This window comes from Gymnoscopelus microlampas, assembly GCF_963454915.1.
Source record: "Gymnoscopelus microlampas genome assembly, chromosome: 22".
NCBI classification, from domain to species: Eukaryota; Metazoa; Chordata; class Actinopteri; order Myctophiformes; family Myctophidae; genus Gymnoscopelus; species Gymnoscopelus microlampas.
This window is the reverse complement of record NC_139959.1, coordinates 22,111,423-22,139,034: the sequence shown is the minus strand read 5'-3', so window position 1 is coordinate 22,139,034 and position 27,612 is coordinate 22,111,423. Positions and strand designations below refer to the sequence as shown.

At 44.2% G+C, this 27,612-nt stretch overlaps 1 protein-coding gene across 2 annotated transcripts in view; it reads right to left on the bottom strand.

The window, feature by feature from the left end:
- ntng1a (netrin g1a) overlaps positions 1–27,612 on the bottom strand; it is a 161,796-nt gene that overhangs the window by 85,542 nt on the left and 48,642 nt on the right. For both annotated transcript variants that reach the window (XM_084049256.1, XM_084049257.1), the window contains exon 3: positions 12,726–13,369. In XM_084049256.1, coding sequence (XP_083905382.1) covers positions 12,726–13,369 — 644 coding nt within the window. The remainder of the gene's footprint in view (positions 1–12,725; positions 13,370–27,612) is intronic.

The window sequence follows — 27,612 nt, the reverse complement described above, 5'->3', positions numbered from 1 at the left end:
CAGCATCCAGCCTATGTTTTTTATTCTGAACTTTATGTGCGGCTAAATTTGCTCGGCATGCATTCTAAAGTAACAAGCTAATTCTAAGCAGATCTCAGAGCATCCATTCTATAGCCTGGTTTTAGAACTATTGGCCTGGTGGTCAGTGAGTCAGTCCATCCGTCCACCACTTTGGTGGACGGATGGACATCTTGGAAACTAGGCTTTACTGGTTTAATTGACATGGAATTGTCTGTGCACATGACTATCATAGGCTGGCTGGCCCCATGAAACTCTCTGAGTGCATGCATACCCCCGGAGGATGGCCCCTACTGACTTTGATGACCCCATAGCTTTTCCTCTGGCACCAACCTTATAGGCCAAAATGACAAAATGCTCACACAATATCAAATTGGCATCAGGATTGCCATGAATGTTTATGCCCTCAATAAGGATGCACCCTATACACTAAACAACAATGGTGCTCAATAGCATCAAAAGTGTTTATTTGGCTTCACATGCCGGCAAACCAGTTATGGTGCTATACAGCACCTACCTTTTAAATTGCTATAGCACCTTTGTCAAATGGCGCTATATTGCACCATTCAGCTAAATGAAGCTCCAGTACGGAACCTTGGAAGCTTTGAACTTTGAACCATGCGGGGGCTGAACAGCGCAGGTTCTTTGTACGACAGTTTCTTCACACAGCACTCTAAAGAACCACTGAAAAAACAACTTTTTATTCTTCCAGGCAATTTACAGTTGGGTATAAAGGAGCAGCACAGACTGAAGGCCTGCTAGCAGGGCTTTTAGACTCTTTCAGAGTGAATGAGGGGTGCATGCCTCTCAAATATCTGTTATGCCTCTCAAATATCTTGGTTTTCACTAGAACACGTCGACTGACACTTTATCTCTCCTGTTGTGCTTTTCTGGGCACAGGAGCACAGAATGACACAAAAAGTGAACAAATAGTGCTATGTTGTCGAGGTGTCCCTTTCTTTCATTGCTGCTTACCGTCAACGCTCCTGACAAATTGCTTGTGTCTCTGCTGGTAATGAGCCTCTGGTCCTGTGGGCTTTCTACTTTCTAAACTGTTCTACCTGACAAGATTTCAGCACTTAGAAACACGTCGTGTACAAACAAGGAGCGTAAGACCCAAGAGGAAATAATTAAATCAAGCGGCTCTGTCATTTGGGTCTTTATGTTAATGAGAGTAGTTACACCACCATATAATTTGAACGTTTTACATTAATCAATGAGAAAATGACACCAGGTAGTAATGTTGATATTTCTCTTTCTTTATTGACACTACTTTTTCTGCAAAGTCTCTCAAATAGTCTCGATCTATGTAACAGAAAAGGCATTATACCTTTTCTGGGGAATTAACCACTTGCACCTTAGCACTCCTATTCTGGGCATGTCATAACGGGCGAACATTCTGCAAAAATAGCAGATCTTCAAGCTCACAACGTGGAAAGTTGTGACGCTTGTATATTGGCTATTTTCGGCCGAGAGATTTGGTGTAGAGGGGGAAAAAAATAGGGGCCAAAGAAGTAGGCTATAAGTGATTAAAACACCCAAATTGTCCACACCTTGGAGGGTTCAAAAACAATATTATAGCTTCAATGTATTATATTTTTACACTCTCTGCCACCAATCCCATCACAGGGTCAAGCAGCACACTGCACTGTGGCAAAAAAACGTAACTATCCTTCCCCAAATCTGCCGTCTCCTTCACAAGAAACGAGCAACAATTAAGTGCCCGAGCTGCTGCACTATATGACAAGACCAACGGAGAGGAAAACAGAAGGAAACGAGCCGGGCTCCTTAATGAGAGCTCATTAACCATCTGAACTGAGCCTTGATTGGCAGGGAGCGTAGCGCCATGTGGCATGTTTGCGTGCCGTCACGCAGGAACAGGCAGCGCCGCGTCCGTCCCCGCAGAGGACACAAGACACACGGCAGTCCAATGTCGCCGGCAGCCGTATGCAGATAACTCTGAAACTGCCAGCTGCGGCCACTAGATACAGTATGACACCCCCGGTTCATACTTTGTCGCACGACGGTGGTGCGCACTGGGAAATAGCCGACCTACAAGCTCACAAGGCGTCGCGGATGCGACACATTGTGAGCTTGCAGGTCTGCTGTCTTCCATGCACAACACCGCCTCGCAACAGCGCATAAATTCGGCTTTACACACTTGCAGCTGCCAAACCAAAAGACCTGCTATGCTGCTCCTCCCCACATACATACACACACACACACACACACACACACATACAAAACCCACCCACCCACACACACACACACACACACCCTTCACACTTGCACGCCCCCCCTTCACCCCCTTATTCTTTTTCCTTGTCTTTTTTCCTTTACCTTCATGGTTCACAGGTGTATTGCTCGGGGAGGTTTCAGCAGCTGGGAATATCCAATTAGTTGGAGAAGGAGAACGGCGGATGCAAGATTGGCTATTATAAAGCCACCTTGGCCAGATACACCGCCGCTACTACGCCTTTTGCACGTGACTAAACGCTGGTGAATAGCAAATTCACCCGAGGTAAACTGCCGGCGGTGGTTTTTATTTGTAGACTGGTGGGGAAAACAAATTCTTCATTATTGTGCACACAGGGGGAGGCAGGGGGGGAGGAGAGAGAGAGAGCTTAGAGAAGGGAAACCATTCCAACAAACTGAGTGAATGGGTGGGTATCTGCATGCGAGGGGCAGATGGGGGGTAGAGTTTGGGGGCAGTTGCGGGGTCTTGTTCAGACTTTTTTAAATAACCGTTGAGGCTGGAGGGCGACAGGAAGAAGGAATCGTCACAGTATGTGTGGATTTAGTTCAGTGGTTTGCAAACCACTTACATGTACTGTACATGCCAGCTATATGAATATACGTTAGATGTATTATACCTAGGGTGGGCAACTTTGATGATGGTGAGGGCCACCATATTTCCACAATCACTGCAGAGGGCCACATATACTGTCGGGCAGACACCTCTTATCTCCGTTTTTTTTTTTTTACTAAATTTTTTCCCACGATTTTGTAACCCTATTTTTTACACCCAGTGCCAATTGTCTATGTAATCCTGGGCACTACCTTCCCTCTGCCAACCTAGGGAGGCCAGGGCCGAGCTCATGCCTCCTTCAATGCATGAGAGCCAACTGACCTTCTTGTCACCTGACAGGGGAGAGTTTCCCTGGTTGGACGTATCGCGTGGAAGGAACACGTTATTCCAACCAGTTCCCTTCCCCTCCATCAGGCACCCCGGCTGGCAGTATAGTGACCAGGATTACTGCATGTTTTTGTGAGGGTACCTACCCTTGGAGACACGGGGAGAACATGCAAACTCCACACAGAAAGGCCCTTTCGCCAACCCCACTTAGGGTATGGGCACTGATGACGCGGAGGAGAGAACACACCACCAGCGCCCACAGCGTCCCCTGCGGGAAGCGCGACACGTTTTGAGCTTGTAGATCTGCTATTTTTGCTATTTTTGAATTTGAATCCTGAAAAGTACAATTTTTATTTTATTTCAAATGCATTTAGTTATACTAACATCATGAACTTAAATAAAAATACATTGGACATAAAAAAGACAATATAATTGTAATACTATATAGTCATTAAGCTACAGTACTATAATATAGACTGAAGTAATTCAAGCGGGTCATGTTTGCATGTTTGGAATATGTCAGTATTCCGCATATTAACCGTATATTAACCTAATAAGTGAAGGTGGCCCCCGGGCCACCAGTTGCCATGTATGTATTATACTGTTCCTTACTGCACATTCTATTGATCTGAAGCTAAGTTACCCCTCCCCCGCTCAGTTCTTGAACATTCCCCCATGGTTCATTGCTGCTAAGGTTTTCCTTTTTGCTTTCTTACCTCCCCTCTGTCCTCACACATCCCTATACTAGCAGCTGCTACGTTTATCTGCTGTTGAGTTCCTTTGTGTGAGGAGAATTATTTCTATCTTTTAGCCAAGAGCACAACGATTATAGTTATAATTCTGTCACAAGCTCTTGATAATACTTTTGGTTACAGTATTTTAAAAACCCACCGACAGACTTAACCACTTTCAATGTCATATTAAGCTGAAAATGTGCAAAAGAATTTGAGATGTTTTTTGTAAAAGTGAAAATAGCTGACCTACAAGCTGTGTCGCAATGCGACCGGGTGTGAACTTGTAGATTGGCTATTTTCGCTATACTTTCACACAACACTGTCATACGACGAAGAATAAAACAGGCCATTACTTTATGAAAAACTATTAAAAAGAAGGATGAAATATTGGAGATACAAGGTGCCTCACAGCAATGAAATGCAAGATTTGAATGCACACTTTGAAGTGAGAGGGCATGTGACCGGACTTGTGATTTGGGGGGAGTAGACAGACTTCGGGGGGCTTGCGGGTGGGGGTGGCAGTGGATGGATTCAGGTCGGGGATCTGAGCTCTGTCACATTTTAGACAGCTCCACCTCCAGTGCTCCCCCTCTGGAGTGTTGCAGTCACACCTGGCATACTGAAGCAGCCTATTCCAACTTCTTTCTGTGCTTTAAACTGTTGCCTGGGCTAAAAATCGGTTATGGAAATACTGTTTTGTTGATACTTAAGATGAATGGAGGCAGAATGCATTGGGTTTATAACAGCCTCCAAAATCTATGCCCACATGCCCCGTACTCACTGCCTTGGTTCACTTCGATGATCAGACCACCAGTTCCCCCTTCGCATTAATCATCCGTGCAACCTGGACCGAGCCAGAAATACATCAATACTGTAGTTGACATCAAAATGTAATTTCGATGTCTCACACGGGCAAACTCGTCAGGATTCGACGTTGATCCAGAGCCAGAAAAATGTCAATTATTTGACTTTTTGATCTGGAATGTGGACCGTGTCGACCATGTGGACTCAATGTCTTTGAAATCAGCAGTTTTCACATTAAATTATCCACTTAACCTGAGGCCAATTCTCTAATGCCTTCTACAGTAAATCAGTAGTTCTCAAACTTTTTTGAGCCAAGGACCCCCAAATTGATATATATATATATCTGGCTGCAGACCCCTCATCTGAAAAGGTTTTGGGCCAGGGACCCCCAGAAGAGAAGATTTGTGTTAAAAATGCAAAATTATTCACACTTTCACGATTTTTCCAAAATGTTCAAAAATGACACAGATGCTTTCCCGGTTTTAGTGGGTTAAGCCCTGTAGTCAAAAAGTGTAAAAAATAAATTAAAAACACATACAATAAAAAAAAACATTTTGACAGATGTTTGGGGGAAAATGAGAAATGTTTTTTTTATTTTATTTAACCTTTATTTAACCAGAGAAATCACATTGAGACTAGTGTCTCTTTTACAAGTGTGCACTGGCCAAGAGAAGAGGCAAATAAAATGTTACACAGCTCTGCTAGTAACGACAATACAGGACATAACAAAACAAAGACGAAACATGACATCCATAATACCAAAGACCTACTACCAATAGCACCAAATACAGACTATTAAAAGGCTAATAACAACAATACGTCATAAAACTAATAAACTAATATAAGACTAAGATCGCAGCATTTGCTACTCGTCAAAGCAGGAGCAATGGCTGGAGAGTGTGCCCATGGCAATCCTCTTAAAAGACACTAGAGGGATCAGTGAAGCCAATTTTAATCTGGTCTGTAGATCGTTCCACGACCAGGGCCCAAAAAACGCAAGTTTTTTTTCCCTGCCTCAGATTTAGTAGTGGGTACGACAGGCAGGCATTTGATCTGAGGTTGAGCGAATGTCTGTTGTCTGAACAGGCCATTTCACATTTTCCCCCAAACATCTGTCAAAATGTGTTTCAGAAAATCCATGAAATGTAGATGAAAGACTGAGTGTTAAAAGAAACTTCTTTTTTAACACTTTCATTAGGCTACCTTAAGCAATGAAGTCATTTTAGAATCAATCAAATCATTTTAATGTTACTTTTGGGTCAATTGATACATTTCCTTATTAAGTAGCCGTGTAATAAGCGGGATAATTGACGGGGAGCCGGTCATAATTGAGAAATAAACCCCTTTCGCGGAGGGGTCTTTATCACCCTGAAGGGGTTTATTTCTCACTAATGGTCAATTATCCCTTGTATAACGGAGGTTTGAGTCCACATGGTGTGGATTTCACACTTTGCATCAAATACTGCCTTATGTCTCTATTTGTACAAATGTCTAACTCTTCCAGGTTCTTTCACACACACACACACACACACGCACACGCACACGCACACACACACACACACACGCACACACACACACACACACACACACACACACACACACACACACACACACACACACACACACACACACACACACACACACACACACACACTCTTCTTTGAGGTCATGCTAAATATGATTGCAGTGCATTCGGCACCAAGCTCAAAAGCTGTGTTTTTCTATGAAACAAGCAAACAAATGAACACGCTCGTGGGGGATTTTATTACCACGGGGGCGCAACCATTATATGCCTCATTATGTGGCATAGTTATGGCTTCTAGTTAGTCTGCATCATCTGGACTGATAGCCTCTCCCACAGACATGGCCTCCAAGCATACAGTGACTACCGCAAACTGCTGATGCTAAAAAAGCCTGAAATGCAGAGCGCAGCACAAGGTAAATAGATGCTTATGGTGGCAGAGAGAGAGAGAGAGAGAGAGAGAGAGAGAGAGAGAGAGAGAGAGAGAGAGAGAGAGAGAGAGAGAGAGAGAGAGAGAGAGAAACTAAGGACTGTAGACAGGTAGAATGACTTATTCAACGGGGAGTGGGCAGGAAGAAACATGAAATTAGCACAAATGGATTATCTGTCGACAACGGGCAGACCTAAGAGCAAGCCAAGCGCTGAGACGGGAGGGAGAGAGAGACAGAGAGAGAGTAGAGAGAGAGAGAGAGAGAGAGAGAGAGAGAGAGGGAGGGAGGGGGGAAAACAGCAGATTGACTCCTTGTTTGTTCCTCCCTTAGGGGAGATCCGATGGAGCCATCACTCACCAAATTGCTGATCTGTAGTTGAAACAGTTGTATCCATATAGTACATGACCACCGGACTACATGGCAATTAGAATGCGTCGATGGCATGACCGCGTATACGCTGTCAGATCAATAAAAGTGTCGACTCTTTTACAGTTTCTGTGAATTTCAATTGGAAGTCTCTTTTCACAGCTATGGATATTAGCTCGTTAAGCTATAGCGCAAAGGTCTAAAACACAAATGTTTGTTTGCAGCAATATGAGAACACATGTGAAAGTATACAGAAGAGGTGTTGTAGTGACTTCTAGCATAGGAGTTGGTGGCTACACAGCACAAGAAGAGCACAATTATTTCTCTTATGGTTTTAAGAGCCAGTTGTCTCCACAATAATGACTGATTAATTTGATTAAGTTTGTTCGTGCAACAACACTGTATGCTATTCATTGTTTCATGTTGTCACATTCATCATGCTAAAGCTTCCTCATACACAGTATACAGCTGACAGTGTCCATTAATGGATAGTGTAAGCTAGCTTAGCACAAAATTGTCAAATAGGTTATTTGCTGAAAGGTATCTCACCAAACAGGTAAAAAAGGAGATATGTTATACAAACTCTTCACTATGGCTTTCATTCCCGAGCAGAATGTTTTATGCTCTGGAAGCTCAACAGAGAAGTAAAGCCGGGCCTTTGATTAAGAAATGTGCTGTTGCTGAGGGTCCTGGATTTCAGTGTGCCATGTGTGGCTCAAGGCCACATGAGACACATAACAACATGACTTTTTACTAGGCCGAGGGATTGTAGACCAGAAAAGGTTGCACGTCTAATAACCAATTCCACCCCTTCAAGTGAATTACCTGTCTCTCCGCGCAGTCCAAGTGACTGTGAACCCTCCAGCTCCTTTCTGACCTTCGCTGATAATGCCCCGCGGCACATGTCTGCTTGGGAAATTGAATCACAACTCCCACAGGCATGAAGGCAAATTGGTAAAAACAACTTTTCTTCCGCTATCTAGCATTTTATTCCTTTTTTTCCATAGTGGCCAAAGGCAAACATGGTAGACGCAAGCTGTGATTCCTCACACCAACAGGGATATCGAGAAATATTTTTGCATGAATAGCTACACAGCAAGTGAGGTCCATTGTTTGTCACACTGTCAGTTTTAAATGAACGCTACATTTTGCTGTGTAGAGAATGGGCAGAGATTTGAAAGCTGCCACCATTTTATACATGCTTTGATGCAATTTCCACATTGGTAATTAAGGTATCATCAGCAACAGCAACATCAACAACAAAGAATAAAGTACAGCATGTGATGGTATAATTGAACGTTCAAGCTCACAACGCATCACGACGCAACGTGTTGTGAGCGAAAATTGCTCGCCCCAGAATAGAGACGCTAGGGTTCCTGTTAATAAGCAATCGATGCATGAAAAGCAAAGAATATACGGATCCATTTAGCATGCAGTCAAACATTCCAATGCACAATTTTCACATTTCAAAGGCTTCTTGTCTTTCTTCGTTGTCTTTTCTGATGCACCTATCACCAACAAAATGAACCACTTTCAACCTAGAATCCCTATTTTGGGCATGTATGCAATAGGGTGGTTATTGTAAAAAGTGGTTAAAGAGATAGTTTACCCCAAAACATACTTTTTTCTATCGATTAGTCACCCCATGGAGACTCATGGATATTTTTTTGTTTTTGTCATATTCCTAAGCTAATAATTTGATGACCAGCGGACCGGTAGGCAGCGGTTCCGGTATGAGACACAAAGGAGACTCTTTGTGTCTCCTACCATAACCGCTGCCGGTCGTCAAATGATTGGTTTAGGACTGCGAAAGAAACCCAAAAAAAAGTCTCCATGCTGTGACTAATCGATAGAAACATAGTCATTTTGGGGGTGAACTATCCCTTTAAGGTGTGGGACCAAAGAGCCAACCGTTGGAAATGTTTTGTCCGGTGAGAGTTGCCCCTATAATGCTTGGTCTGAAGGTCGGTCGGTCGGTGTGCTTCAGTATGTGTTATGGAAACAGCATGGGGGGGTTGGTGTTTATCCCAGGAGTGTCTGTTGGGGAATGGTTTGGAACTTTGTCTCCATTTATAATTCAGGACAGGGGAAAGCGCTGCCCCTTCAGACTGAGACACGCACACAGACTAAGAGAGACAGAGGGGTTCGTGGAGGTAAAGGGAGAGCGACGGAGACGTGAAAGAGAACGAAACACGGAGTGAGAGAGATCCTTTAGGAGCCCCAGCCTTCTCCAGCTTTAATTACACTGTATTGATCACAGCTGCTGGTGGTGGTGGTGGTGGTGGAAGGGGGGGGGCAGCAGGAAGGAGGGAAGAGAGACGGGAGGAGGTTGCAAAATTGCAGGCCGTAGTTACGGTAAATGTATCCCAAAAAAAAGAAGAAAAGACGCGAGAGGCAGACTTTTTCATGCCAAAGTCAGACAGTGGATAATTAGAAAATGCTCTCTCTTTCTCCCCCCCCCCCCCTCTCTCTCTCTCTCTCTCTCCTTCTCTCTCTCTCTCCACGCCGCACATTATACTGCTGATACAATAAAATGGCACAGGCTTACTGTACAAATTAATCTTTGTTGGTTACAACAACACCCCCCCAACCCCCACTTATCTTATTTTCACTCCTCACACCCTCCCCGCAAATCTTTGTTCTCGTTGTTCCTGCCGGTAATTAAATGTACCGGAAAAGCACCATGCACACCTCAATATCACTGCTACAACTTCAGGTGTCGTTTAGAGTTGTGGATCACAAAGTGGGGTCCGCGGACCCCCGGGGGCTCCTTGAGGGGCTAATATAGCATCAAAATCAGTTTTACCACTTTAACCTTATATTATGGTCACTATGGCTATTTGAAAATAGCCATAGTGACCTTGTAGATCAGCTATTAAAAAAGAAATGCATCTTGGATTTTTTTTTTTTATATTTGGAAACATTACAACAACACAACCTTGTGTACGGGTCCTTGGTACAAAGTATTTTCAGGCCAAATAAATATTAATTTGGGGGTCCTTGACATGAAAAAAGTTTAAGAACCGCTGGTGTAGAAGGATGAGGGTTCTACTTCTGTAAAACGTGTTCTCATTTCTGTCTGTCTCCTTTCCACTACCTTGTTTTACTTCTCTCTCTCTCTCCCTTTCTCTGTCCATCTGTCCGTCTGTCCGTCTGTCCGTCTGTCCGTCTGTCTGTCTGTCTGTCTATCTGTCTGACCTACTTTGGAGCAGAGCTGAGGCTCATTCCCTTTGTTTTTCACTGTTGTGGCGAAGAGGAGAAAAGCTGAGAGCTCTGTCCTCCCCTCCCTCCCTCCCTCGTGCTCCTGATCTAAGCGGATGGCGGCGGAGACCATGCAGCGGCAGTGAAATATGCCAGCTTTCGGGAACCCGGCTGCCCCCGCGAAATCACTCCCGGCGAGTCTCACAAGAAAGCTGTAGTCCGGGGGGTTAAGGAGCTTATGTCTCGCTTTACACGACACACGCCCAGCAGAAAGCGAGCCGAGCGACAGCGCGCACCCGTGGGACGGGCCGGGTGGGTGGGGGGATGGTGGGTGTAGTGTGAAACCTCTCCATGCAAAGTGGGTCTCATTATGGGCTGAATTGTGCGTTACCTTTGGTAAACAGTGTGGGGGAAACATTTCTCAGGCGTGCGTCACTCAAAAAATCAACGGGCTGGCAAACGACCGCAGGTTCCTCGCCGGGGCCCCGGCTCATCGCTCAAATCTACGGCCCCGCGGGGATGTATGGGCTCAGTCATGATTAGACAGATAGAATAAATAATCGGCGCGGGTCTTGAATGGACGCTCGGTCCGGCTCCCTTTGTGTTTGTGCAAATTCCCTCCAGGTGTTTTTTGCCGAGTGACCTTCTCAGTCACGAGGAAAAGTCAAAAATTCTATTTGTGAGCCGAGGCGTTCATTATCATAGCTCCTTGCACACTCAAGGGTACCTGGCCACGTGCGTTAGAGCAATGATGTTTAGTTGGATATTACAGAAGTTCAGGCAAACTAGGGGATCAGTCAGGGTTGCTCTCAGGGTTTTTACAATATTCATATATTGATTTAAATAATGGTCTATCGTTACAGGGAAAACACACAACTAAACTATCATGTTGTACATTTCTGATTAGGTTCAACACAGCGATAGCTTCCTCTGTTAAGGCATAATTATTACTGATGGTGCCCCTCGCAGTCAGAATATGACAGCATTGGAATACATATATATTACATGAATATATTAATTGAGCACATGTTAAATATTTCAGTCCTTGTATAAAGCACGGCCACAATGGTCAGGGTCAAAGATGGGGGGGGGAAAACAAATCTCTATTTATGTGTATCTAACCACATCACATCAGCCAGACTATAGCTGCCAACATCCAACTGTTCTCAATACTGTATCTTCGAATTGCAGTGACTCTCTGTCACTTTGCACCACTGTGCTGTGTGACCATGTGTGAAGAGAAAAACAACAGTAATTAAACTCACCCCTATACGAGCACATTCGCGGCTGCTAAATTGGAAAATCACATGGTGTAAAACCATTCCACTTAAGTTTATGCCCCAGTGACTCTTGTTGTTGCATAAGCAAAGGGCGAGGGCGAGACATTTTGTTTGCCGTGTTTCTGCTAACAGGATAACACCGTCTCGTGTTTCACGTCTTGCGCTCATGTTGTATGAGCCTCTAGGGACGGCGTACATCAACCGCTAATTAGAACGCGCGCTGACCTGATGACGGAGATGCTACCTTTTAATGTCTTCCACAGGCTAACAGACAGCTGAGTGGATTTGGCCTCGGAAATGGAGTGCTGCAAGCATGCCCTAAGCAACTTGGTTAATTAAGACGTGCTGCTGACGACTGGTGAGCTGTGCACATCATTACAGATCTCGCTAGCCTAATTGGAAAGAGTGGTAACGGTTTAAATTCTTTTCTCTTCATTATCGGTCCTCTGAAGTGGCACGGTTAGCTGTATCGCCAGGTATCGGTCATTAGACTTAGGTAAACAGTCTGCATTTCCTAAAGTATTTCTTTAACATGTCACGTCACGGTGGGAGCATTTTCACACCCTTGCGAATTCCTTCCAGAACACCTTCGACGCCAATAATGCAGTTTCACCATTATGGCAATTGCACACTGAGCTTATACGGTTTCAAAACACTCCCCACCGTTAATGTATGCACGCTTTTAGCAGTGTGCGACTATTATCCGTTATTTCAGCAACATCCTAGGATAATGTCTGTGTAATAGATGTATCTTTGGTTGAGGGTAATGTTATTGATCACATGTGGTGTTACAAATTGTCGCTGTTGGGTGGAAACCTTGTATGTCAAAAGCAGTCATGTAGTCAATGTGAGATTTTGATCATTTTTCAAAAAGCGTCAAAAATGATACTTGTTTTCTTTTTGAAAAATTGCGGCAACAGCCGATCTATAAGCTCACAATCTGTCACGATGCCACGTGTTGTGAACTACTTTTGTGTGAAACATAATGATGAAGTATAGGGAATTATTTACAAAAGAATCTTAAAAGTTCAAATATGGAGATACAAGGTTTCATGATTCTAATGTGTTTTTCAAAAATTACATTAGATTACATTTTTACCAAACCTATTGGTCACATGGAGTCTACGTCACAAAGTCATCAGCTTTACTTGCATTGCATCAGCTTAAAATAAACATTAAAGTAAATAGTCACAGTAAATAAAATAAAGTTTTGTGGATCTCTCCATCTCTCACCTGCCCTGCACTTTGATGTCAGAGATGGCGTAGAAGTACCGGGACAGGTTGTTCTCGTCCACCATGGTGGCGCCCGTGGCCGGCCGCAGCAGCCTGACCCGCAGGTCGGTGATGGTGAAGAAGTCCCTCAGGTTCTTGGTGGTGTCCAGCTGGCCGTAGAGCGACGCCATGTTGTGGAGCCGCGGGCCGGCGAACAGCGCGAAGCGGTCCTTGATCTCGAAGCGCACCGTCTTGTCGTACTTCCACACGTAGCCCCGTGAGTACTCCTCGGTGCAGATGATGTCCAGGAGCGTGTGCTGCGTCAGGTCCTGCGCCGTCTTGGGCTCCATGGTGAAGGCGTCCAGGCAGTCGGTGGCGTAGAACTGGTACGGCTGCCAGGTGCGCCCGTAGTCCAGCGACTTCTCCAGGACCATCTGCTCGGGCCGGCCCGACTCGAAGGTCAGCACGATGTCGTCCGTCAGCTCGATGGTCTTGTCCCAGGACAGCGTGATGTTGACGAGCAGCGGCCTGGGGTACTTCTTCCAGGACGACGACTGCCAGAAGGTGGTGGGGTTCCGGCCCTCGAAGTCGAACATCAGCTCCGGCGGGTGGGCCAGCTCCTCGGTGGCGGCGTCGCACTCGTTGTTGCACATGTACGGGTTCTCCTGCGGGGAAGGGGAGAGAGGGGTCGGAGAAAGGGAGGATGGGTCCATGGAGAGGGGGGGGAGACAAAAACGGTTATGAAGATGGGTCAGTTGTGGTGAGCAGTAACATGACATAACACAGCTGAGACAAGGGACAGTGTTTAACCACTTAAAGGAGTAGTTCACCCAAATGACTTCTTTTCTATCAATTACACACCTAACCCATTGAATTCATGGAGATGTTTCTGTTTTTGTCACATTCCTGAGCAAATAATTTGATGATAATAATAAAGATGCTAATGTATCCGGTAGGAGACACAAAGGAGACTCTTTGAGTCTCCTACCAGAGAGACCGCCGATTGTCAAGTTATTGGCTTGGAAATGCGATAGAAACACAAAAATCTCCATGAATTCAATGCTTCATGGGGTGTGTAATTGATAGAAAATAAGTCATTTTTGGGTTGAACTACTCCTTTAAGCCCTATTTTGTTTTTAAATAAATCACAAATTGTGCAAATCTGCAAGCTCACAACATTTCACACAATGACATACATTGTCAACATAATGACAATATAGGGACGCCAGGTTGAAAGTGGTTAAAAGTCTTCTCGTCATGAAAGCATGGGGCTCCTCCTCCCTCTGATGCTATATCATTTGGGAAGCAAAGCCTGACACTCACCAGAAGCAGTGAACATTTTAATCTAAATCTAAATTATTAACTGATGGCCTTGGTGGTCTAATAATTGATGGCCTCAGCCACAACCGTAGCACTGGCTGAATCCAGATGAGGGTCTGTACTGTATTCCTATGCCCTGGTGCACGTGCAGGCTTTATGTGACATGTTGGTCTGTTACAGCGGTGGAAAAAGTACTTGCATGTTTTACTTAAGTAAAAGTATCAATACTGCAATGTAGAAATACTCTGTTACAATTAAAAAGGCCTGTGTTCGCGACGCGTTGTGAGCTTGTAGATCGGCTATTTTCAAATAGCTTAGGTATAAAATAGGGCTGAAGTGGTTAATGTATGCTTCATAATATCATAATTTATATCTGAAAAGTAAGTAGTAAATAAAGTTGTCACATAAGTGTAGTGGAGTAAGAGTACTATATTTGCCTCTGAGATGTAGTGGAGTAGAAGTAAAATTACTGAAAAATGAAAATACTCAAGTAAAGTATAAAAATACATCAAAACTATACTTAAGTACAGTACTTGAGTAAATGTACTTAGTTACTTTACACCACTGGTCTGTTATGCCCCTGTCCCTCTGTCCCTATACGTTCAAGCTTAGCCCATCATTCATGTCGTATGATGTGATAGAATATGATGTGATGATGTGATGATGTGATAGCATCTTATTCTGATTACCCTGTTAAGATAACTTTGTTGCTGTTGGGCAGAAACCTATTATCTCCATAGAACATGAATTTCAACGTTTTTTCTGCTTCGTCATACGATAGTGTAACGCAAAAATATACCGAATACCGAAAACAGACGGTCTGCAAACTTGATGTGACTTATCTTGGGTAGGTTTGTGGATTGCCTATTTTCTTCAGTTTTGGAACATTTTGAAATATTGAGTCAATTGGAACACATGTTCTTTCCTTTTTTTTCGCTTACATTTCCTGAAAAGTAACGCCTTTGGACATATACAAGGTTTCCACCCTACAGCGATGATTTGCAACGTTCTGAAAAGTGAAGGTCGTTCTATCAGAGAGTGAATAATAGTGTCAATACATTTCACACCTGAGAATATCTGGGAGGGCATCCTGTTAGTTCAGAGTGTCAGACGAAGCACAACACAACTTTGTGTACGATGAGTGTTTTCATTTATGATAACGGCAATGAATTTATTTGTATAGCACTCTTCCAAACAAGGCTAAAAGTGCTTTACATGACAAGGTAAAAAAAAAGAGCAGCAATATAACCATAAAGACTTAGAGGAAGAAGAAGTACAGAAGAAGAAAACGAGAAGAAGACATAATTAAAACTATATTCTCTTTTACTGCCATGGACGCGTTTTCGAGTCAATTGGTACTTGGTCCACATGGCCATGGACGCGGAAGATTTGCTGCTCCATTCACTTCCTGGTTAACTTATTACTAAAAAATGCTGTATCTCGGCTCCTGTGTACTTTTTTTTTTACTATGTATTTTTGTCAAGACACGGCATTTTTTTTCAAAGGCAGACAACAAATGTCAATGGAGGTCACGATGACCTCGTTGACATTTGTGAAACAACACAGTGAAACCCTCAGTGATTATCAACCATCAGGGGATCGATCATACTGGAGATAAATATTCTGTGACTACTTGAAAAAGGTTATAAAACACAAAAATCGCTGGCAAGGGTGAGTTTATTAATGTATATACTCTGGCAGCAGAGAAATAAAAACAACTTAAAACTGGCATGAGAGGCAAAATACACTAAGAGAAAGCTGACATAAAAGCAGATTTTCAGAGGTGATTTAAAAATGCCACTGCTTTTGCTGGCCCTAGATCCTCATTAGGGCTTTCCAAAGCCTATAGGTGCCCGAGCCGCAAAAGCCTGATCGCCCATAAAGTAATGAGGCGAGTTTTCGGAACAACCAGGAGGGCCCTTCAGTTCAATTAGTTGACCACTAAAGCTTGAGTAACAGTGTACGGGCGCTGTTTAAACCACAGAAGGCTCAGTACGTTGGGTCGATGCTTAATATTTCCCCACTCTAAATGATTTAAGACAACTGTACGAATTGAAGGGAAAGGATCGAGGCTTAAGTGGGCGACGTGTCCTTCCGTTTGCTGCGGCTCCCCGCTTCGTTTGCATTCGAGCCGTGCGTGTGTGTGGGGGGGGGGGGGGGGGGGGTTGTGGTTTTGTCAGCGAGCGGTAAATTCATCATGCCCCCCCCCCCCCCCCCACACCCCTCCCCCCTGCCGAAAGAGGCCCTCCCCCCCAAAACATTTGTCCGCTTTGCCACAAATCATTACGAGGCGATGTTCTCTCTCCCCCACCAACTCCCCAGCGGCTTGTCGGGACTCGAGGTGGTGGGGTGGAGCGGGACCTTTTGAAGCACTCGAAGCTCCAATTTATCAGGACAAGATAATCCGCTACTTGATTAGGTGGGAGATGTCAGTCCGTGTGTGGGTGTGTGTGCATGGGTCGAGGTGATTGTGTGTGTGCGTGTGCGTGCGCGTGCGCGTGCGCGTGCGCGTGTGTGTGTGTGTAAGACACAAACCGAAGATGCAGGGAGGAAAAAAAGGCGGGGGAAAAGGGCTCCGTTCGGCTAATAAGCTTTGCACATTTTTCCTCGTCCTCCAAAGGCAAGGTGACAGTGAAACGGAGCTGTGCCAGGCCTTCTAACTGCTGGAGAGTCCCATTAATATCCTGTCTGGACTATCCCCTGCAGGCCTCTCCCAGCACTGGACAGTGGTGGCTGGGAGAGGAGACAGCGGAGAGGGAGGGGGGGTATAGGCTAGCTGGACTGCATGCATGGCAGGCTGGCAGTGGAAATTTCCACTTGGGTTTCAGTGGAGCCATCACGATGGGAGCTTAGGTGTGCCATTAACTATAGCATCTGGTGCAGCATGTACCCACAGACAGATATAGAATAGCTCATTTACTATGGTTATGTCTGCTTTGGGGATCATGGACAGACTCTAAAAACAGCATGGCTGAGTGTTTTTTTTTCTTCTCAATCCTTTGGTGTGGCGGGGGTGGGGGCCCACAACACATCGCAGATGTGACCCACTATGAGTTTATAGATCTGCTATTTCTTTCATACTACGGAGCATAAATTGGGCACAAAGCTGGTATCCAGTTCCAGCGGAAGATTTAGCTCGGTGTGAAGCTGTAAGAGGGGGGATCATCTGTCTTTTTATTCGTCTTTTCTGAGAAGCTATGTCAAGTCTGGGTTCAGAATTTTCTTTTCGCTTTGTATGGTGGAATCTGACATCAAACGATCATCTATATACGCACGCACACACGCACACACACACACACACACACACACACACACGCACACACGCACACACACGCACACACGCACGCACACACACATCCCGACGGTGCCATCTCCACCAGCATGACTCGGTAATCAGACAGAGATGTATCCCTATCGATCTCTTCGGGCTGAGAATCTGCTGTGTGTAGCACCTGGCAGCACATCGCTTGCCGCCAAGCGTCCGCCTGAACACGCGGGTTAAAAACCTTTCATTACTGTCTCCTCCGGTTCTCGCCCAGCGACAAAATACTGCCTTTATGAAGATCAATAACCTCAGCGGTCAGCCGGAGCGGAGAAAGGAGATAAAACGCTGAGTCTAAACCCCATGAAAATCAATGGTTGACTTCTGTGTTTTATTTTACGACGCTGCTGAGGGCTTTATTAGCCGATTAATGGTTTGGCACACATTAAAATAATTGACGGCACCCGGCACTACAACACGGCAGATCTGTAATTACAGAAGATGTTTCTATTAATCCCAATCTGATGATAAGCGGCCGGCCGGGGGAGGACCGGACAGGGAGGCCAGCCCCGTCACAGATTACACCGCTGTGGCCCATGACGGCGGGTGCCCAAGCGAATAGGTCACGCTAAATTGCCGCTAATAGCAATGGCGTTGATCCGCCCCAAAACACAATGGTTTAATCTGCTTCCTATACTGTGATGGAGTGAGATAGTCCCTGTGTGTGTGTGTGTGTGTGTGTGTGTGTGTGTGTGTGTGTGTGTGTGTGTGTGTGTGTGTGTGTGTGTGTGTGTGTGTGTGTGTGTGTGTGTGTGTGTGTGGGGGGGGGGGGGGGGGGTTCTTTTATGTGAGTGAACATTCCACAAATCATCATCAAGCTACTCTAATCTCCTTGTCATTGTCCCTATTGCAACATGTGAAAATTGTTGAGGCTAATTTCACCACCTGACTGTGAAAGAGAGTGAGAGTAAAAGACCAAAACGGCGAATACGCGCGACAGCATGGATGATAATGAATCTGACTCATTCCATTCTGCTCGCCTCGCCACACAAACTGTTATTTGTTCTGTTTAGGTGGACAAAAAAAGGCTTTGCCAGCAAGGCACATAACAGAAATTAAAAAGCCCTCATATGAAGTGTTTCTAGCAACGGTTTCCAAAAGTAATTTTTAATAGCAAAAACAACATAGCGACATGTTGTGAGCTTGCAGTTTCACTGTTAAAAAAAAAGAAGAAAAAAGTATCAAATCGGGCTTAAGTGGTTAACCTCCAGCATGTTAGCTTATTAGACAGAATTCTATGCATTTCCACGTTATTGCTGACCACTTACTTACACAAAACGTATTAGAACATTGGAGGGGGGAGTTTGAGGGAGAGGGGTGTAGAATGCCATAAACCATGGGACCGATGATTGGCTACACTTCTAATTATTTATGTGTTGATAGGCAAATAACAGCTCGTCTTACATGGTACCAAGGATATATTTTTATTCTCAATTCTTGTAATTTTGGTGCTGGTGATTTGCGTTTGGGGGTGCGTAAAATCTCTGTGGGGGATGCCAAAAAAATGCAGTAAACACCCTGGCTGCTTTACCCTATGAAGCCTTGAATCCATGGATTCTTTTTTGTTTTTGTCATATTCCTAAGCTAATAATTTGATTCCCGTCTCCTACCGGCTAATGTATCCGGTAGGAGACACAAAGTAGATTATTTGTGTCTCCTACCGGAAATACACACGGTCATCAAATTATTGTCTTAGGAATGCCACAAAAACAAAAATAAATCCATGAAATCAAGGCTTCATGGGGTGTGTAATTGATAGAAAATACATATTTTTGGGGGTGAACTCCTCCTTTAAGCATATGAATTAATATGAATATGAATCTGAACATGTCCCTAACCCTAATATGAACATATCCCTGACCCTTCCTGAATGTCTTGGTGTGAATGAAGGCTATGGGTATGTGGAAAACAAATGATCATTGGAGACTTAGGTAACCAACCCAGGGAAACATTGTACAATTCCAGACAGTGCGTGATTAATGAAAACAGAGGCTAACGTTAAGGCTATGTTGAGATTGGCAGACCTATCCAGATTTGAAACAGATTTTTGTGAATCAGATTTGAACCACATTCCTAGGTGGTTTGAAATGCAATTTAAATACGATTTCTAAAGATGCAACATTTTAAGTACTTTTACTTTTGGTACTTTAAGTACATTTTGATACCAATACTTTTGTACTTTTACTCAAGTAAATGTTTTATTCCGGACTTTTATTTGTAACAGAGTACTTCTACATTGCAGCATTGATACTTTTACTTAAGTTAAACATTTGAGTACTTTTCCCACCACTGACTGTCGTACAACAGAGTATAAATTAAGCATTACTCACACTGAATACACAAATCTGACCATATTACTTGCAAATAACAATGGACAGTCAGCCCATCAGATTTGAGAAACAAGTGGGATTTGCCTGGAGTCTGAACAAAGCCTAATTGAGTGCAGCAAAATAAACTATTGACTGGTGTTTTGCCCGGGCTGCCATTTTGGCTGAGGCTACTTTTTAAAATAAGATATGAGTGTGGTGGTGGCTGACAGGCCTGGCCTGGGCACGGCGCAGTATACTGATGGAGGATGGGACTTGGGGGAATATAAATTTACAATCTGCCGACAGGCCGCGCAGATAGATGGGCCTCCACCAATCAAAGCAATCCGTTTGCGCGACAGATGTCTCAGACTTGTAACCCAGATAGCAGATTGCATCCTCCTCTCTCCGTCAGTCCCGCCCCTCTAGCCCCCCCAAGCCTGTCTTCCACTGTTCTTATCGCGTCATCTGGCTCGGTCTTCCACTGCCTGTTTCTCTTTTCTCTCTCTCTCTCTTTTTTTTGTTGCACCATCACATTTCTTTTGAAACGGGTGTCAGTGATCAAAAGTCTCATTGTAAAAGTCATCTGATGCTGCCGCGTGTTCATACGGGGAGATAGGATCTTGAAACGAGGCACAGCTAGCAAGTATCAAAGCAATGTCAAAAGATTAAATCCATCCAAACTGGTTGGTTTGCACTAGAAAGAAATGGCACTATACAAGCGGATTCCTCACTCCACACATGATAAGAGCAACAGTTTTGACTCACTACTAAATGAAATGGCTGACGATGGGCTTGTGTTGCTTTGCACATTAACATACAACAAATGACAAACGTAAATTTGACAATTTTAATGTTTGGTGGCTTTTGAAAAGATCAGCTTTCGTTTATTCCCGTGTTATCTGACGCATCCATTGCGTGCACCAAAACGGGGCAACAGACTAAATACAAATACACCTCTTTCATTTGTTTTCTTATCCCTAAGGGAGAGAAAGAGAGACATTAAGAGAGAGACAGAGAAAGATACATTGGGAGAGGGTTCGAGAGAGAGAGAGAGAGAGAGAGAGATCTCTGGAGTTACATCAGGAAGTGCATCTGCATGCCAGAGCTCGTCTCCTCTCTCCACAGCGTCCTGCTTTTTCAGCTGACGTTCAGAATTAAGGGCATTCCTCGCCTATAACAGGTTATTAGATGAACATAATTTAAAACAACAAAAAAAACGCATATCATGGTAATTGAAAGAAGACTTTAAACTAGCGACTGAACGCATAAAGTATTTATGACAATGATTTTTAAGGTAATGAAATCAAGTGTAAAGTCCGTTCAAACACCCATTGAGATTAATGGCATGTAACGTCTTCTGCAACCACCAGGAGGGGAAATAGCGACACATTCTAGGCCATTGATGAGAACTGCAGCGTTTTAATGACTTCATATTCAGAACTGGATCCATGCCCCTGGTTTTATATTCTTTTACTTTGTATAAGCCCCCCCCCATCTCTCTCTCTCTCTCTCTCTTTCTCTCTCATATCCATTCATCCATCCACCCTTATTTCCAAAGCTATTCCTCCATAGAGCAGTGTGTGTGTACAGGCATATAGCTGTGTGTGGTGTGTTGTGTGGGAGTTTCAGGGTGAAGGTGTTGATTTGGTCAGTGTCAATACCAACTCTAGTGCCTCCAATTCAATAGCAAGTCTATTACCTGTTTGTGTGTGTGTGTGTGTGTGTGTGTGTGTGTGTGTGTGTGTGTGTGTGTGTGTGTGTGTGTGTGTGTGTGTGTGTGTGTGTGTGTGTGTGTGTGTGCGCGTGCGTGCGTGCGTGCGTGCGTGCGTTTGTGCGCAGACACACAGACATTCTCTCTGTATGTCTCTCTGTCTCTCTCTACACATTGCTACATCTCGTTCAGCCTCCTCCCAATTTCTCTTTTTCTTTGGATCACATTATTCACATAATCTCTCTCTACTCTGCCGTTTACATAGATCTCTCCATCGGTGCGCGCGCGCGTGTGTGTGTGTGTGTGTGTGTGTGTGTGTGTGTGTGTGTGTGTGTGTGTGTGTGTGTGTGTGTGTGTGTGTGTGTGTGTGTGTGTGTGTGTGTGTGTGTGTGTGTGTGTGTGTGTGTGTTGGAGGAATCTATCCCTGCTACATTAATGAGACCTTGTGTTCCAGGATGAATTTCTTCACCTGACCCAGAGGCTCAATGGAAGAGCCCCCCCCCCACCCCCCCTCTCTCGCTCTCTCTCTCTCTCTCTCTCTCTCTCTCTCTCTCTCTCTCTCTCTCTCCCCCTACCCCCTCTCTCTCTATCTATCCATATCTCTCCCCGTCTGGCTTTATCATACTCTTTTCTATCTTTTCTTAGGGTAAAAAAAGAAGACCGTTTTATGGTAAAAGAACAAGAAGAAGAAGGAATTGAATTAAAACATCTTCAACTAGGAAATATAAAATGGGCAGAGTTTTTTAGTAGTCTTATTAGAAGACAGGTATTGCAAGAATACACATCATTTAAAATCACTTATATTGTAGTCTGTCACTGTCTAAGTATAGCTTTAGTTCAAAAATTCAAACTCTTTTCTTTTTACATCTCTCATTCTTCCAGTTGTGCCTTTGATAGAGCCTCCCCCCCCCTCTCTCTCTCTCTCCCACCCCCACCTCCAACAGTGCTCTCTGTGCATTCTTCAATGATAAGTAACACCTTTGTGGGGGCCTCTCTCTCTCTCTGTGTCTCTCTCTCTCTCTCTCTCTCTCTCTCTCTCTCTCTCTCTCTCTCTCTCTCTCTCTCTCTCTCTTGTGTAGATGGGTGCTGCAGGCAGGCAGAGGGGCTTAACCTGGACGTGGGATGAATAAATGTGATGCGGGGTGCAGCAGATTACAGTAGTGGTAATAGACACCTCGGCCAAAGCCGCTCAGCCCCTCACAATCATATTTTCAAATGGCTCAGGGTCGCCTGGAGGTCGCCGTGGCTGGGCTCCAAAGGGGGCCGAGAACACACACACACACACACACACACACACACACACACACACACACACACACACACACACACAGATTCACCCTCACACCCGCTTTCATTGGAATTTCAATGGGATTTCGTTGGGATTGAGACTTCTTACGAGTCCTACAGCAGTGGTTCTCAAACTGTGGGTCGGGTAATCACATGATTTCCATGGGGTCCCAGATGACTCCGATGACCCCGATGGCTTCTCTGTTTGGGTCTTTCATTTAACCACTTAGACCTTATATACTTGGTTAAAATCGACAGCTCAAATCTATCAAAAATAGAGATTTAGTAGGGTGGGGGGGTCCCCAGTTCAATTATGATTATTTTGGGGGGTCACGGCCTGAAAAGGTTGAGAACCACTGTCCTACAGCAGTGGTTTTCAACCCTTTTCATATTAAGGACCATTATTTATTCGGCATTTGAGCCACAGACCACTGTTTGATGAGATTTACAGGCCATTTGGAACTACAAGCTCAGAGAAACCATAAACTGGCACACACACACACACACACACACACACACACACACACACACACACACACACACACACACGTTTGTATTACTATACTTGTGAGGACATCAGCATTTTAGGAAGCCAATTTTATGATTGATTTATGATTTTTGTGGAGCATTTTTAACCGCAAGTCTAAAGCCGAAAAATAACAGATCTACAAGCTCACAACGTGTCGCGCTGCGACACGTTGTGAGCTTATAGATCGGTTATTTTCCGGTGTTTGACATCGCCGCACAACTAAGTATAAAATAGGGGAAAATCTAACCCCAACCCCCTAAAACTAACCTCTAAATATGTAATCCTAAACCTAACCCCAACCTGAATCTTTTACTATATGTAAACGACGTATTTCGAAAAATGATTTCAACCATAAAACAACCATTTCTTCTTGCGAGGGCCAGGTAAAATGGTCCTCACAACATCTATTCCTCAAATTCTACTACACTTGTGGGGACGTTTGGTCCTCACAAGTATAGTAATACAAACACACACACACACACACACACACACACACACACACACACACACACACACACACACACACACACACACACACACAGACACACCAGGCCCTATAAACCAAATGGGCCGTTCGGCGAGAAATTAAAAACGAGGTGACTTAAAGGCTGAATGGATAAAATGATGCCGTTTTGTGACGCTAGAGCGGGGAGATCCAATAGTGATCTACGGGCTACGTTCTCCCAGCACCATAACCCATCCAATCCGGGAAAGCATCTACAAATGTCTTCTAAATCCTATCTGTGTGGAGTTTACATGTGTCATGTTTTTTTAACCGTGTCCCCTAAAACATGCAGTAATCCTGGTCTCTATACTGCCTCCCCCTGGTCAGCCGGGGCGCCTTATGGAGGGGAAAGGAACTGGTTGGAATAACGTGTTCCTTCCACGCGCTACGTCCTACCGGGGAAACTCCCCCCTGTCAGGTGATAAGAAGCGGTCTGCTAACTCCTCATGTATTGAAGGAAGCATGAGCTCAGTTCGGGGCTCTCCCCAGGCTGGCAGAGGGAGAGTAGCGCCCGGGATTACAAGCTTAGGCATTGGCACTGGGTGAAAAACGGGTTTCTGACAGACTTATGTTTCTATATCAGTGGTTCTCAAACCTTTTCATGTCAAGGACCCCCAAAATGATATGAATTTGGCCGCCGAGCCCCATATCAAAATATTCAGTTCCAGGGACCCCCAGAGGCAAAGATTTCAGTTACAAATGTATCGCGATTTTTCAAAAAATAGCAGATCTACAAGCTCATAGCGGGGCACTCTGTGCCGCACTATGAGATTGTATATCTGCTATTTTTGAATAGCCAAAGAAATCTAAAAATGACACAGACACGTTCCCGGTCTTAATGGGTTAACCACCGCCGCGGCCCACGGCCCGCACCCAGCCCGGCGGGCAGAGGGAGGGCTTATGAGGCGAGACGTACGACGTGTAAATGTCCCCCCTTCCGTCACGCCTCGGCGCCGGCGATTTAGGAGATTCATGAGCCTTAAAACAATCGCAGGGAAGAAAAAGCCGTGAGCACCCAGCCACCACTGCGCTTTTTTTTCCTTCCGCCGCATATAAAAACAGTTTTATATTCTATTATCTTTTATAGGGCGTCGAGAGAGGGAGCATACCGGGCCGGATGCCACGGCGCTATGGATCAGAGGACAGGACCGCATGGCGTGCCCTGCTTAACCCGCTCAATCCAGGAACGCGTCTCTGTCATTTAAAATGTATTTGGCTATTTTTTTTGGCACTCGGTGCCGCGCTATGAGCTTGTATATCTGCTATTTTTGAAAAAAAAATAAAAATGGGTGCAAATCTTTGAATATATATATTTTTAAAGCGAACATTTGTAACTGTCAAATGTCTCAACAAGTTTTTTTTCTGAAAAAAACTATCGCTGCTGTGTCAGTGGTGCTCAAACTTTTTCTTGTCAAGGACCCCCAAAATGATTATGTTTTTGGCCGCTGATACCCATCAAAACATGTTGTTCCAGGGACCCCCAGAAGCAAAGATTTGAGTTAAAAATTATGTTTAAAAAAAAAATATATATATATATTCAAAGATTTGTTTAAGATTTTGTTCAAGATTTGTCACCAATGTTCAAGATTTTTCAAAAGATCTACAAGCTCATAGCGCGGCACTCGGTGCCGCGCTATGAGCTTGTAGATCTGCTATTTTTGAATAGCCAAAGTATAAAAAAGAATGGTTATAGCTAAAAATCTAAAATGACACGGATGCGTTCCCGGATTTAATGGGTTAAAGGGTTGTATATTTCCCTCAGCCGGCTGAAAACACCCATCATAAGGGGGGGTGTGGGGTAGGCGAATGGGAGTCGTTTTCAACGCTATATACGTGTAGTGCACAGCACTTTCAGCAGAGTACCGTGAATGGGTAAATGAAGCTGTATTTAAATGGCACGTGACACAAACTCATCTGCATGAACTTTCATGTGTTCAACTCAATTAAAGGGATAGTTCACCCCCAAAATGACTTATTTTTCTATTGATTACACACCCCATGGAGACTTGAATTCATGGAGATTTTTTTGTTATGTCGCATTCCTAAGCCAATGATACGCTCCGTATCCGGTACGAGACTCAAAGTCTCCTACTGAGTCTCCTACTGCCGGTCATCCAATTATGACACGTTTTGAGCTTGTCGATCTGCTACTTTTGCAAAAACAAATTGCAAAAAAAGACAGTGATGATTCTGTAGTGTATAACATCACTATTAAAACATTTATGTATTTTTTTTCCTTCTTTAAAACCTTGAAAAATAATGTGTTTTCATAGCGATACAGCCATTGCAATAAATTAATTTGGGGGGTCCTTGACATGAAATTTCTGTTTGGAATGTCAGATTGTAAAAGATTGTAAAGATTGTAAAAAGATGCCACTGCTCTGTCAACCCAACCCCCTCCCCTCAGAGAGCAGGGAAGCTGTGTGGCGCATGGTTTGGATAAAAAAAGAAAATAAATCTCACTATTGGTGCACACATAAAGGATGCAATGCTAGCCTTCTGCCATAACCCCATCTTATCTCCCCACAAAGAAATCCCTCAGGATTTGCTACTGAGAAGGACACACGCACACACACGCACGCACACACACACACACACACGCACACACACACACACACACACACACACACACACACACACACACACACACACACACACACACACACACACACACACACACAAACACACACACACACGCACGCATGCACACCTCTCTCTTTCAATCTCCGCGTTCCTGTGCCTTCCATTCCCTCCATTCCTCCATTCCACCCATCCATCCATCCATCCATCCTGGGCATTATGGTATAATAATGCTACAGTTCATGTCCTATATAGAAGCCCTGCAGAAAGACATGGCTCACTGTCACCTTGACCAAGCTAAGGGGCTAACCCCCATGCTGTGGGAGCTGCCCCGATTGCAGCCCTGGGGAGCCACTCTCTCTAACAGTATATATACCTGCTGGAACGGATCCCTTCCAAATTAGCACCGGATCATTTGGCCATGCAGCTCTGTTTGCCAGTGGGGAGCAAAGATTGACACACACACATGGAACACGGTGCCATAATGAGCATTATGCCGATGGTTTCTCTGTTTGGGTCTTTCATTGAACCCATTAAACCTGGAACGCATCTGTCATTTTTAGATTTGAGCTAAAAAAGCATTATTTTACACTTTGGCTATTCAAAAATAGCAGATATACGAGCTTGAGAAAATGTGTGCAAATTAATATATTTATATTGTTTTAAAGCAACATTTTTCAACTCAAATCTTTGCTTCTGGGGGTCCCTGGAACAAAATATTTTGAAATGGGGGTCTGCGGCCAAATACATATAATTTTGGGGGTCCTTGACATGAAAAAGTTTGAGCACCACTGATATAGAAACATACGTTTTTTCAGAAAACTGTTAGGATTTAGAAGACATTTTGTAGAATCGGCCTCAGGTCTTAATGGGTTAACCACTTAAACCCTATATGTACTTGGTTAAAATCGACAGCTGAAATCTATTAAAAATTGAGATTTAGTATAAAAAAAAAATATGAAAGGTTTGAGGTGGGTGTGTGTGCGTGTGCGTGGGTGCTGCTGCCGTTTTCAGAAAAACATCCAATCAATTGTTTTGGTGCCTCACTTAGCAAAATCCCTTTTTTTCTCCTTTCCAACAGGATGTCTCCAATCTTCAGAGGTTACTTTTGTCTTGTCTTTTTCAAAGGGCAGAGCTCTTAAGAGATGATTTAAATCAATAGAGTGGTAAAGGCAGACATTCATTGTGTGGCTATTTAACTGCTGTGTGTGTAGCCGGGACCTCTGTCAGATCACCGAAGGCCTATAAAGTCATTTTGGTGTGAGAGTTTCTTCTTTTTGCTATTTTATTCTCCTTCTCTCTCTCTCTTTCTCTCTCTCTCAGTGCCCTTTCTCTTCCCCCCCCC